Below are 12,448 nucleotides of genomic sequence, written 5' to 3'. Positions count from 1 at the left end.
ATGATTTATGTCCAAAAAACTGATGTTGAACTACAGCGCCCCCATGTGGATGACTGACAATACTGACAGAAGCTGAAATCCAAAGGTCAGGGGTCGGAAACCTGCAGCTCCGAAGCTTCATGCATCTCTTCATCCTCCTTGTAGTGGCTCCTCCCTTTACTGAGGTCATCATACTTCTGGAGTAATCCTACTCCAAAATCCATTCCAAGCTTCAAAAGTGTGTTTGTGTCTGAAATAGGCTTAAAGACTAAATTCAATGATGAATAAAATAAATTTTTTCCAATGAGTACCTTGTGAATTTGGTATTTTTGGTATTAGTACTTCATATAGTATTAGCACAAACACTATGAACTACTTTTACTGTGTACTTTCAGAGTAATCATACTCCAGAATCCCTTTCAAGCTTCAAAAGTGTTTGTTTTTTTCATTTGAAATAGACTTTAAGACTAAATTCAATGATGAATAAAATTATTTTTTCCAATAAGTACCTTGTGAATTTGGTATATTTGGTATTAGTACTTCATATAGTATTAGCACAAATACTATGAACTACTTCTACTGTATACTTTTGGAGTAATCATACTCCAGAATCCATTCCACACTGCACTTCTGTTTGTTGTATTCAGTGGTTGGAACAGATAAAATGTAAAAAAAGATTAAAACTTTTAGAAGTTTATAAGCTCTGGTATTATTTTGCAGCTCCAGACTATTTTTTTTTGGCGGAAGAGGGAGGGGGCAAAATGGTTCTGACTGATAATAAAGGTTGCAGAGCCCTGCCATAGGGTTCTTCCACTATGGTGGTTTTCAAGGAGAAGAAATCCAACCAAATCTGTCCAAGTTATGGACAAAACACCTAGGAGATCTGACGGCGGTGTTCAGGATAAAACCATTATATCCCTGAAAGTCCACCTCTGGGATCTAAAAATACACCACACAGTAACAGATACATGAGAGCCATAAAGGAGCAGGCAGACCTTGGCCAGCGACGCCTCGTCCTTGGACTCTTGGGAGTTGAGGTCCTGCAGTTCTGCGTCCAGCTGGTCCAGCTTCAGGTTCAGGGCACACACCTCCAGGTCTTTGTCCTGTAGGACACAGACGCCCCGTCAGGACAGGACACACAGCACCCACAGAAAGCCAAAGGCAATTTAGAGACGCAACTTCCCACCAGACTGGGACAGTTTTCATCTGTTTCAGTGTCGTCACCTGAGTTTTTTAGGCACGTTTTGAAACAAATGGATGGAAAAGATGACACGACTGACAGTGTTCTAATGGATTCAGCTCAGCAGGAGATACTGTAGACCAACTGAAGACCAGGTCCAGGACCCGGGTTCAGGAGATACTGTAGACCAACTGAAGACCAGGTCCAGGACCCGGGTTCAGGAGATACTGTAGACCAACTGAAGACCAGGTCCAGGACCCGGGTTCAGGAGGTACTGTAGACCAACTGAAGACCAGGTCCAGGACCCGGGTTCAGGAGGTACTGTAGACCAACTGAAGACCAGGTCCAGGACCCGGGTTCAGGAGGTACTGTAGACCAACTGAAAACCAGGTCCAGGACCCGGGTTCAGGAGGTACTGTAGACCAACTGAAAACCAGGTCCAGGACCCGGGTTCAGGAGATACTGTAGACCAACTGAAAACCAGGTCCAGGACCCAGGTTCAGGAGGTACTGTAGACCAACTGAAGACCAGGTCCAGGACCCGGGTTCAGGAGGTACTGTAGACCAACTGAAGACCAGGTCCAGGACCCGGGTTCAGGAGATACTGTAGACCAACTGAAGACCAGGTCCAGGACCCGGGTTCAGGAGGTACTGTAGACCAACTGAAGACCAGGTCCAGGACCCGGGTTCAGGAGATACTGTAGACCAACTGAAGACCAGGTCCAGGACCCGGGTTCAGGAGATACTGTAGACCAACTGAAAACCAGGTCCAGGACCCGGGTTCAGGAGATACTGTAGACCAACTGAAAACCAGGTCCAGGACCCGGGTTCAGGAGATACTGTAGACCAACTGAAAACCAGGTCCAGGACCCGGGTTCAGGAGATACTGTAGACCAACTGAAAACCAGGTCCAGGACCCGGGTTCAGGAGGTACTGTAGACCAACTGAAAACCAGGTCCAGGACCCGGGTTCAGGAGATACTGTAGACCAACTGAAGACCAGGTCCAGGACCCGGGTTCAGGAGGTACTGTAGACCAACTGAAGACCAGGTCCAGGACCCGGGTTCAGGAGGTACTGTAGACCAACTGAAGACCAGGTCCAGGACCCGGGTTCAGGAGGTACTGTAGACCAACTGAAAACCAGGTCCAGGACCCGGGTTCAGGAGGTACTGTAGACCAACTGAAAACCAGGTCCAGGACCCGGGTTCAGGAGATACTGTAGACCAACTGAAAACCAGGTCCAGGACCCGGGTTCAGGAGATACTGTAGACCAACTGAAAACCAGGTCCAGGACCCGGGTTCAGGAGATACTGTAGACCAACTGAAAACCAGGTCCAGGACCCGGGTTCAGGAGGTACTGTAGACCAACTGAAAACCAGGTCCAGGACCCGGGTTCAGGAGATACTGTAGACCAACTGAAAACCAGGTCCAGGACCCGGGTTCAGGAGATACTGTAGACCAACTGAAGAGCAGGTCCAGGACCCGGGTTCAGGAGATACTGTAGACCAACTGAAGAGCAGGTCCAGGACCCGGGTTCAGGAGATACTGTAGACCAACTGAAAACCAGGTCCAGGACCCGGGTTCAGGAGATACTGTAGACCAACTGAAAACCAGGTCCAGGACCCGGGTTCAGGAGATACTGTAGACCAACTGAAAACCAGGTCCAGGACCCGGGTTCAGGAGATACTGTAGACCAACTGAAAACCAGGTCCAGGACCCGGGTTCAGGAGGTACTGTAGACCAACTGAAAACCAGGTCCAGGACCCGGGTTCAGGAGATACTGTAGACCAACTGAAGACCAGGTCCAGGACCCGGGTTCAGGAGGTACTGTAGACCAACTGAAGACCAGGTCAAGGACCCGGGTTCAGGAGGTACTGTAGACCAACTGAAAACCAGGTCCAGGACCCGGGTTCAGGAGGTACTGTAGACCAACTGAAAACCAGGTCCAGGACCCGGGTTCAGGAGATACTGTAGACCAACTGAAAACCAGGTCCAGGACCCGGGTTCAGGAGATACTGTAGACCAACTGAAAACCAGGTCCAGGACCCGGGTTCAGGAGATACTGTAGACCAACTGAAAACCAGGTCCAGGACCCGGGTTCAGGAGGTACTGTAGACCAACTGAAAACCAGGTCCAGGACCCGGGTTCAGGAGATACTGTAGACCAACTGAAGACCAGGTCCAGGACCCGGGTTCAGGAGATACTGTAGACCAACTGAAGAGCAGGTCCAGGACCCGGGTTCAGGAGATACTGTAGACCAACTGAAAACCAGGTCCAGGACCCGGGTTCAGGAGATACTGTAGACCAACTGAAAACCAGGTCCAGGACCCGGGTTCAGGAGGTACTGTAGACCAACTGAAGACCAGGTCCAGGACCCGGGTTCAGGAGGTACTGTAGACCAACTGAAAACCAGGTCCAGGACCCGGGTTCAGGAGATACTGTAGACCAACTGAAGACCAGGTCCAGGACCCGGGTTCAGGAGATACTGTAGACCAACTGAAAACCAGGACCCGTGTTCAGGAGGTACTGTAGACCAACTGAAAACCAGGTCCAGGACCCGGGTTCAGGAGATACTGTAGACCAACTGAAAACCAGGTCCAGGACCCGGGTTCAGGAGATACGGTAGACCAACTGAAAACCAGGACCCGGGTTCAGGAGGTACTGTAGACCAACTGAAAACCAGGTCCAGGACCCGGGTTCAGGAGATACTGTAGACCAACTGAAAACCAGGTCCAGGACCCGGGTTCAGGAGATACTGTAGACCAACTGAAAACCAGGTCCAGGACCCGGGTTCAGGAGATACTGTAGACCAACTGAAAACCAGGTCCAGGACCCGGGTTCAGGAGATACTGTAGACCAACTGAAAACCAGGTCCAGGACCCGGGTTCAGGAGGTACTGTAGACCAACTGAAGACCAGGTCCAGGACCCGGGTTCAGGAGGTACTGTAGACCAACTGAAAACCAGGTCCAGGACCCGGGTTCAGGAGATACTGTAGACCAACTGAAGACCAGGTCCAGGACCCGGGTTCAGGAGATACTGTAGACCAACTGAAAACCAGGACCCGTGTTCAGGAGGTACTGTAGACCAACTGAAAACCAGGTCCAGGACCCGGGTTCAGGAGATACTGTAGACCAACTGAAAACCAGGTCCAGGACCCGGGTTCAGGAGATACTGTAGACCAACTGAAAACCAGGACCCGGGTTCAGGAGGTACTGTAGACCAACTGAAAACCAGGTCCAGGACCCGGGTTCAGGAGATACTGCAGACCAACTGAAAACCAGGTCCAGGACCCGGGTTCAGGAGATACTGTAGACCAACTGAAAACCAGGTCCAGGACCCGGGTTCAGGAGGTACTGTAGACCAACTGAAAACCAGGTCCAGGACCCGGGTTCAGGAGGTACTGTGGACCAACTGAAAACCAGGTCCAGGACCCGGGTTCAGGAGGTACTGTAGACCAACTGAAAACCAGGTCCAGGACCCGGGTTCAGGAGGTACTGTAGACCAACTGAAGACCAGGTCCAGGACCCGGGTTCAGGAGATACTGTAGACCAACTGAAGACCAGGTCCAGGACCCGGGTTCAGGAGGTACTGTAGACCAACTGAAAACCAGGTCCAGGACCCGGGTTCAGGAGGTACTGTAGACCAACTGAAAACCAGGTCCAGGACCCGGGTTCAGGAGATACTGTAGACCAACTGAAAACCAGGTCCAGGACCCGGGTTCAGGAGGTACTGTAGACCAACTGAAGACCAGGTCCAGGACCCGGGTTCAGGAGGTACTGTAGACCAACTGAAAACCAGGTCCAGGACCTGGGTTCAGGAGATACTGTAGACCAACTGAAGACCAGGTCCAGGACCCGGGTTCAGGAGATACTGTAGACCAACTGAAAACCAGGTCCAGGACCCGGGTTCAGGAGATACTGTAGACCAACTGAAAACCAGGACCCGGGTTCAGGAGGTACTGTAGACCAACTGAAAACCAGGTCCAGGACCCGGGTTCAGGAGGTACTGTAGACCAACTGAAAACCAGGTCCAGGACCCGGGTTCAGGAGATACTGTAGACCAACTGAAAACCAGGTCCAGGACCCGGGTTCAGGAGGTACTGTAGACCAACTGAAAACCAGGTCCAGGACCCGGGTTCAGGAGATACTGTAGACCAACTGAAAACCAGGTCCAGGACCCGGGTTCAGGAGATACTGTAGACCAACTGAAAACCAGGTCCAGGACCCGGGTTCAGGAGGTACTGTAGACCAACTGAAAACCAGGTCCAGGACCCGGGTTCAGGAGATACTGTAGACCAACTGAAAACCAGGTCCAGGACCCGGGTTCAGGAGATACTGTAGACCAACTGAAGAGCAGGTCCAGGACCCGGGTTCAGGAGATACTGTAGACCAACTGAAAACCAGGTCCAGGACCCGGGTTCAGGAGATACTGTAGACCAACTGAAAACCAGGTCCAGGACCCGGGTTCAGGAGGTACTGTAGACCAACTGAAAACCAGGTCCAGGACCCGGGTTCAGGAGATACTGTAGACCAACTGAAAACCAGGTCCAGGACCCGGGTTCAGGAGATACTGTAGACCAACTGAAGAGCAGGTCCAGGACCCAGGTTCAGGAGATACTGTAGACCAACTGAAAACCAGGTCCAGGACCCGGGTTCAGGAGATACTGTAGACCAACTGAAGACCAGGTCCAGGACCCGGGTTCAGGAGATACTGTAGACCAACTGAAAACCAGGTCCAGGACCCGGGTTCAGGAGATACTGTAGACCAACTGAAAACCAGGTCCAGGACCCGGGTTCAGGAGATACTGTAGACCAACTGAAAACCAGGTCCAGGACCCGGGTTCAGGAGATACTGTAGACCAACTGAAAACCAGGACCCGGGTTCAGGAGGTACTGTAGACCAACTGAAAACCAGGTCCAGGACCCGGGTTCAGGAGATACTGTAGACCAACTGAAAACCAGGTCCAGGACCCGGGTTCAGGAGATACTGTAGACCAACTGAAGAGCAGGTCCAGGACCCGGGTTCAGGAGATACTGTAGACCAACTGAAAACCAGGTCCAGGACCCGGGTTCAGGAGATACTGTAGACCAACTGAAGACCAGGTCCAGGACCCGGGTTCAGGAGGTACTGTAGACCAACTGAAAACCAGGTCCAGGACCCGGGTTCAGGAGATACTGTAGACCAACTGAAAACCAGGTCCAGGACCCGGGTTCAGGAGGTACTGTAGACCAACTGAAAACCAGGTCCAGGACCCGGGTTCAGGAGATACTGTAGACCAACTGAAAACCAGGTCCAGGACCCGGGTTCAGGAGGTACTGTAGACCAACTGAAAACCAGGTCCAGGACCCGGGTTCAGGAGGTACTGTAGACCAACTGAAAACCAGTTCCAGGACCCGGGTTCAGGAGATACTGTAGACCAACTGAAGAGCAGGTCCAGGACCCGGGTTCAGGAGATACTGTAGACCAACTGAAAACCAGGTCCAGGACCCGGGTTCAGGAGATACTGTAGACCAACTGAAAACCAGGTCCAGGACCCGGGTTCAGGAGGTACTGTAGACCAACTGAAGACCAGGTCCAGGACCCGGGTTCAGGAGGTACTGTAGACCAACTGAAAACCAGGTCCAAGACCCGGGTTCAGGAGATACTGTAGACCAACTGAAGACCAGGTCCAGGACCCGGGTTCAGGAGATACTGTAGACCAACTGAAAACCAGGACCCGTGTTCAGGAGGTGCTGTAGACCAACTGAAAACCAGGTCCAGGACCCGGGTTCAGGAGATACTGTAGACCAACTGAAAACCAGGTCCAGGACCCGGGTTCAGGAGATACTGTAGACCAACTGAAAACCAGGACCCGGGTTCAGGAGGTACTGTAGACCAACTGAAAACCAGGTCCAGGACCCGGGTTCAGGAGATACTGTAGACCAACTGAAAACCAGGTCCAGGACCCGGGTTCAGGAGATACTGTAGACCAACTGAAAACCAGGTCCAGGACCCGGGTTCAGGAGATACTGTAGACCAACTGAAAACCAGGTCCAGGACCCGGGTTCAGGAGGTACTGTAGACCAACTGAAGACCAGGTCCAGGACCCGGGTTCAGGAGGTACTGTAGACCAACTGAAAACCAGGTCCAGGACCCGGGTTCAGGAGATACTGTAGACCAACTGAAGACCAGGTCCAGGACCCGGGTTCAGGAGATACTGTAGACCAACTGAAAACCAGGACCCGTGTTCAGGAGGTACTGTAGACCAACTGAAAACCAGGTCCAGGACCCGGGTTCAGGAGATACTGTAGACCAACTGAAAACCAGGTCCAGGACCCGGGTTCAGGAGATACTGTAGACCAACTGAAAACCAGGACCCGGGTTCAGGAGGTACTGTAGACCAACTGAAAACCAGGTCCAGGACCCGGGTTCAGGAGATACTGTAGACCAACTGAAAACCAGGTCCAGGACCCGGGTTCAGGAGATACTGTAGACCAACTGAAAACCAGGTCCAGGACCCGGGTTCAGGAGATACTGTAGACCAACTGAAAACCAGGTCCAGGACCCGGGTTCAGGAGGTACTGTAGACCAACTGAAAACCAGGTCCAGGACCCGGGTTCAGGAGGTACTGTGGACCAACTGAAAACCAGGTCCAGGACCCGGGTTCAGGAGGTACTGTAGACCAACTGAAAACCAGGTCCAGGACCCGGGTTCAGGAGGTACTGTAGACCAACTGAAGACCAGGTCCAGGACCCGGGTTCAGGAGATACTGTAGACCAACTGAAGACCAGGTCCAGGACCCGGGTTCAGGAGATACTGTAGACCAACTGAAAACCAGGTCCAGGACCCGGGTTCAGGAGGTACTGTAGACCAACTGAAAACCAGGTCCAGGACCCGGGTTCAGGAGGTACTGTAGACCAACTGAAAACCAGGTCCAGGACCCGGGTTCAGGAGATACTGTAGACCAACTGAAAACCAGGTCCAGGACCCGGGTTCAGGAGGTACTGTAGACCAACTGAAGACCAGGTCCAGGACCCGGGTTCAGGAGGTACTGTAGACCAACTGAAAACCAGGTCCAGGACCTGGGTTCAGGAGATACTGTAGACCAACTGAAGACCAGGTCCAGGACCCGGGTTCAGGAGATACTGTAGACCAACTGAAAACCAGGTCCAGGACCCGGGTTCAGGAGATACTGTAGACCAACTGAAAACCAGGACCCGGGTTCAGGAGGTACTGTAGACCAACTGAAAACCAGGTCCAGGACCCGGGTTCAGGAGGTACTGTAGACCAACTGAAGACCAGGTCCAGGACCCGGGTTCAGGAGATACTGTAGACCAACTGAAAACCAGGTCCAGGACCCGGGTTCAGGAGGTACTGTAGACCAACTGAAAACCAGGTCCAGGACCCGGGTTCAGGAGATACTGTAGACCAACTGAAAACCAGGTCCAGGACCCGGGTTCAGGAGATACTGTAGACCAACTGAAAACCAGGTCCAGGACCCGGGTTCAGGAGGTACTGTAGACCAACTGAAAACCAGGTCCAGGACCCGGGTTCAGGAGATACTGTAGACCAACTGAAAACCAGGTCCAGGACCCGGGTTCAGGAGATACTGTAGACCAACTGAAGAGCAGGTCCAGGACCCGGGTTCAGGAGATACTGTAGACCAACTGAAAACCAGGTCCAGGACCCGGGTTCAGGAGATACTGTAGACCAACTGAAAACCAGGTCCAGGACCCGGGTTCAGGAGGTACTGTAGACCAACTGAAAACCAGGTCCAGGACCCGGGTTCAGGAGATACTGTAGACCAACTGAAAACCAGGTCCAGGACCCGGGTTCAGGAGATACTGTAGACCAACTGAAGAGCAGGTCCAGGACCCAGGTTCAGGAGATACTGTAGACCAACTGAAAACCAGGTCCAGGACCCGGGTTCAGGAGATACTGTAGACCAACTGAAGACCAGGTCCAGGACCCGGGTTCAGGAGATACTGTAGACCAACTGAAAACCAGGACCCGTGTTCAGGAGGTACTGTAGACCAACTGAAAACCAGGTCCAGGACCCGGGTTCAGGAGATACTGTAGACCAACTGAAAACCAGGTCCAGGACCCGGGTTCAGGAGATACTGTAGACCAACTGAAACCAGGACCCGGGTTCAGGAGGTACTGTAGACCAACTGAAAACCAGGTCCAGGACCCGGGTTCAGGAGATACTGTAGACCAACTGAAAACCAGGTCCAGGACCCGGGTTCAGGAGATACTGTAGACCAACTGAAAACCAGGACCCGGGTTCAGGAGGTACTGTAGACCAACTGAACCCAGGTCCAGGACCCGGGTTCAGGAGGTACTGTAGACCAACTGAAGACCAGGTCCAGGACCCGGGTTCAGGAGGTACTGTAGACCAACTGAAAACCAGGTCCAGGACCCGGGTTCAGGAGGTACTGTAGACCAACTGAAAACCAGGTCCAGGACCCGGGTTCAGGAGATACTGTAGACCAACTGAAAACCAGGTCCAGGACCCGGGTTCAGGAGATACTGTAGACCAACTGAAAACCAGGACCCGGGTTCAGGAGGTACTGTAGACCAACTGAAAACCAGGTCCAGGACCCGGGTTCAGGAGATACTGTAGACCAACTGAAAACCAGGTCCAGGACCCGGGTTCAGGAGATACTGTAGACCAACTGAAAACCAGGTCCAGGACCCGGGTTCAGGAGATACTGTAGACCAACTGAAAACCAGGTCCAGGACCCGGGTTCAGGAGGTACTGTAGACCAACTGAAGACCAGGTCCAGGACCCGGGTTCAGGAGGTACTGTAGACCAACTGAAAACCAGGTCCAGGACCCGGGTTCAGGAGATACTGTAGACCAACTGAAGACCAGGTCCAGGACCCGGGTTCAGGAGATACTGTAGACCAACTGAAAACCAGGACCCGTGTTCAGGAGGTACTGTAGACCAACTGAAAACCAGGTCCAGGACCCGGGTTCAGGAGATACTGTAGACCAACTGAAAACCAGGTCCAGGACCCGGGTTCAGGAGATACTGTAGACCAACTGAAAACCAGGACCCGGGTTCAGGAGGTACTGTAGACCAACTGAAAACCAGGTCCAGGACCCGGGTTCAGGAGATACTGTAGACCAACTGAAAACCAGGTCCAGGACCCGGGTTCAGGAGATACTGTAGACCAACTGAAAACCAGGTCCAGGACCCGGGTTCAGGAGATACTGTAGACCAACTGAAAACCAGGTCCAGGACCCGGGTTCAGGAGGTACTGTAGACCAACTGAAAACCAGGTCCAGGGCCCGGGTTCAGGAGGTACTGTGGACCAACTGAAAACCAGGTCCAGGACCCGGGTTCAGGAGGTACTGTAGACCAACTGAAAACCAGGTCCAGGACCCGGGTTCAGGAGGTACTGTAGACCAACTGAAGACCAGGTCCAGGACCCGGGTTCAGGAGATACTGTAGACCAACTGAAGACCAGGTCCAGGACCCGGGTTCAGGAGATACTGTAGACCAACTGAAAACCAGGTCCAGGACCCGGGTTCAGGAGATACTGTAGACCAACTGAAAACCAGGTCCAGGACCCGGGTTCAGGAGATACTGTAGACCAACTGAAAACCAGGTCCAGGACCCGGGTTCAGGAGGTACTGTAGACCAACTGAAAACCAGGTCCAGGACCCGGGTTCAGGAGGTACTGTAGACCAACTGAAAACCAGGTCCAGGACCCGGGTTCAGGAGATACTGTAGACCAACTGAAGAGCAGGTCCAGGACCCAGGTTCAGGAGATACTGTAGACCAACTGAAAACCAGGTCCAGGACCCGGGTTCAGGAGATACTGTAGACCAACTGAAGACCAGGTCCAGGACCCGGGTTCAGGAGATACTGTAGACCAACTGAAAACCAGGACCCGTGTTCAGGAGGTACTGTAGACCAACTGAAAACCAGGTCCAGGACCCGGGTTCAGGAGATACTGTAGACCAACTGAAAACCAGGTCCAGGACCCGGGTTCAGGAGATACTGTAGACCAACTGAAGACCAGGACCCGGGTTCAGGAGGTACTGTAGACCAACTGAAAACCAGGTCCAGGACCCGGGTTCAGGAGATACTGTAGACCAACTGAAAACCAGGTCCAGGACCCGGGTTCAGGAGATACTGTAGACCAACTGAAAACCAGGACCCGGGTTCAGGAGGTACTGTAGACCAACTGAAAACCAGGTCCAGGACCCGGGTTCAGGAGGTACTGTAGACCAACTGAAGACCAGGTCCAGGACCCGGGTTCAGGAGATACTGTAGACCAACTGAAAACCAGGTCCAGGACCCGGGTTCAGGAGGTACTGTAGACCAACTGAAAACCAGGTCCAGGACCCGGGTTCAGGAGGTACTGTAGACCAACTGAAAACCAGGTCCAGGACCCGGGTTCAGGAGATACTGTAGATCAACTGAAGAGCAGGTCCAGGACCCGGGTTCAAGAGATACTGTAGACCAACTGAAAACCAGGTCCAGGACCCGGGTTCAGGAGATACTGTAGACCAACTGAAAACCAGGTCCAGGACCCGGGTTCAGGAGGTACTGTAGACCAACTGAAAACCAGGTCCAGGACCCGGGTTCAGGAGATACTGTAGACCAACTGAAAACCAGGTCCAGGACCCGGGTTCAGGAGATACTGTAGACCAACTGAAGAGCAGGTCCAGGACCCAGGTTCAGGAGATACTGTAGACCAACTGAAAACCAGGTCCAGGACCCGGGTTCAGGAGATACTGTAGACCAACTGAAGACCAGGTCCAGGACCCGGGTTCAGGAGATACTGTAGACCAACTGAAAACCAGGTCCAGGACCCAGGTTCAGGAGATACTGTAGACCAACTGAAAACCAGGTCCAGGACCCGGGTTCAGGAGATACTGTAGACCAACTGAAAACCAGGTCCAGGACCCGGGTTCAGGAGATACTGTAGACCAACTGAAGAGCAGGTCCAGGACCCAGGTTCAGGAGATACTGTAGACCAACTGAAAACCAGGTCCAGGACCCGGGTTCAGGAGATACTGTAGACCAACTGAAGACCAGGTCCAGGACCCGGGTTCAGGAGATACTGTAGACCAACTGAAAACCAGGTCCAGGACCCAGGTTCAGGAGATACTGTAGACCAACTGAAAACCAGGTCCAGGACCCGGGTTCAGGAGGTACTGTAGACCAACTGAAAACCAGGTCCAGGACCCGGGTTCAGGAGGTACTGTAGACCAACTGAAAACCAGGTCCAGGACCCGGGTTCAGGAGATACTGTAGACCAACTGAAGACCAGGTCCAGGACCCGGGTTCAGGAGG

General features: G+C 52.9%; 1 protein-coding gene across 1 annotated transcript in view; it reads right to left on the bottom strand.

Annotated features, from left to right (window-relative positions):
• LOC115431221 (unconventional myosin-XVIIIa-like) overlaps positions 1-12,448 on the bottom strand; it is a 339,665-nt gene that overhangs the window by 58,457 nt on the left and 268,760 nt on the right. Inside the window, exon 31 of the mRNA XM_030151449.1 lies at positions 975-1,082. Coding sequence (XP_030007309.1) covers positions 975-1,082 — 108 coding nt within the window. The remainder of the gene's footprint in view (positions 1-974; positions 1,083-12,448) is intronic.

Source organism: Sphaeramia orbicularis, chromosome 13 (assembly GCF_902148855.1).
Source record: "Sphaeramia orbicularis chromosome 13, fSphaOr1.1, whole genome shotgun sequence".
Classification (NCBI taxonomy): domain Eukaryota; kingdom Metazoa; phylum Chordata; class Actinopteri; order Kurtiformes; family Apogonidae; genus Sphaeramia; species Sphaeramia orbicularis.
Note: the sequence above shows the minus strand (reverse complement) of the source record. Positions and strands in the feature narration are given on the sequence as shown.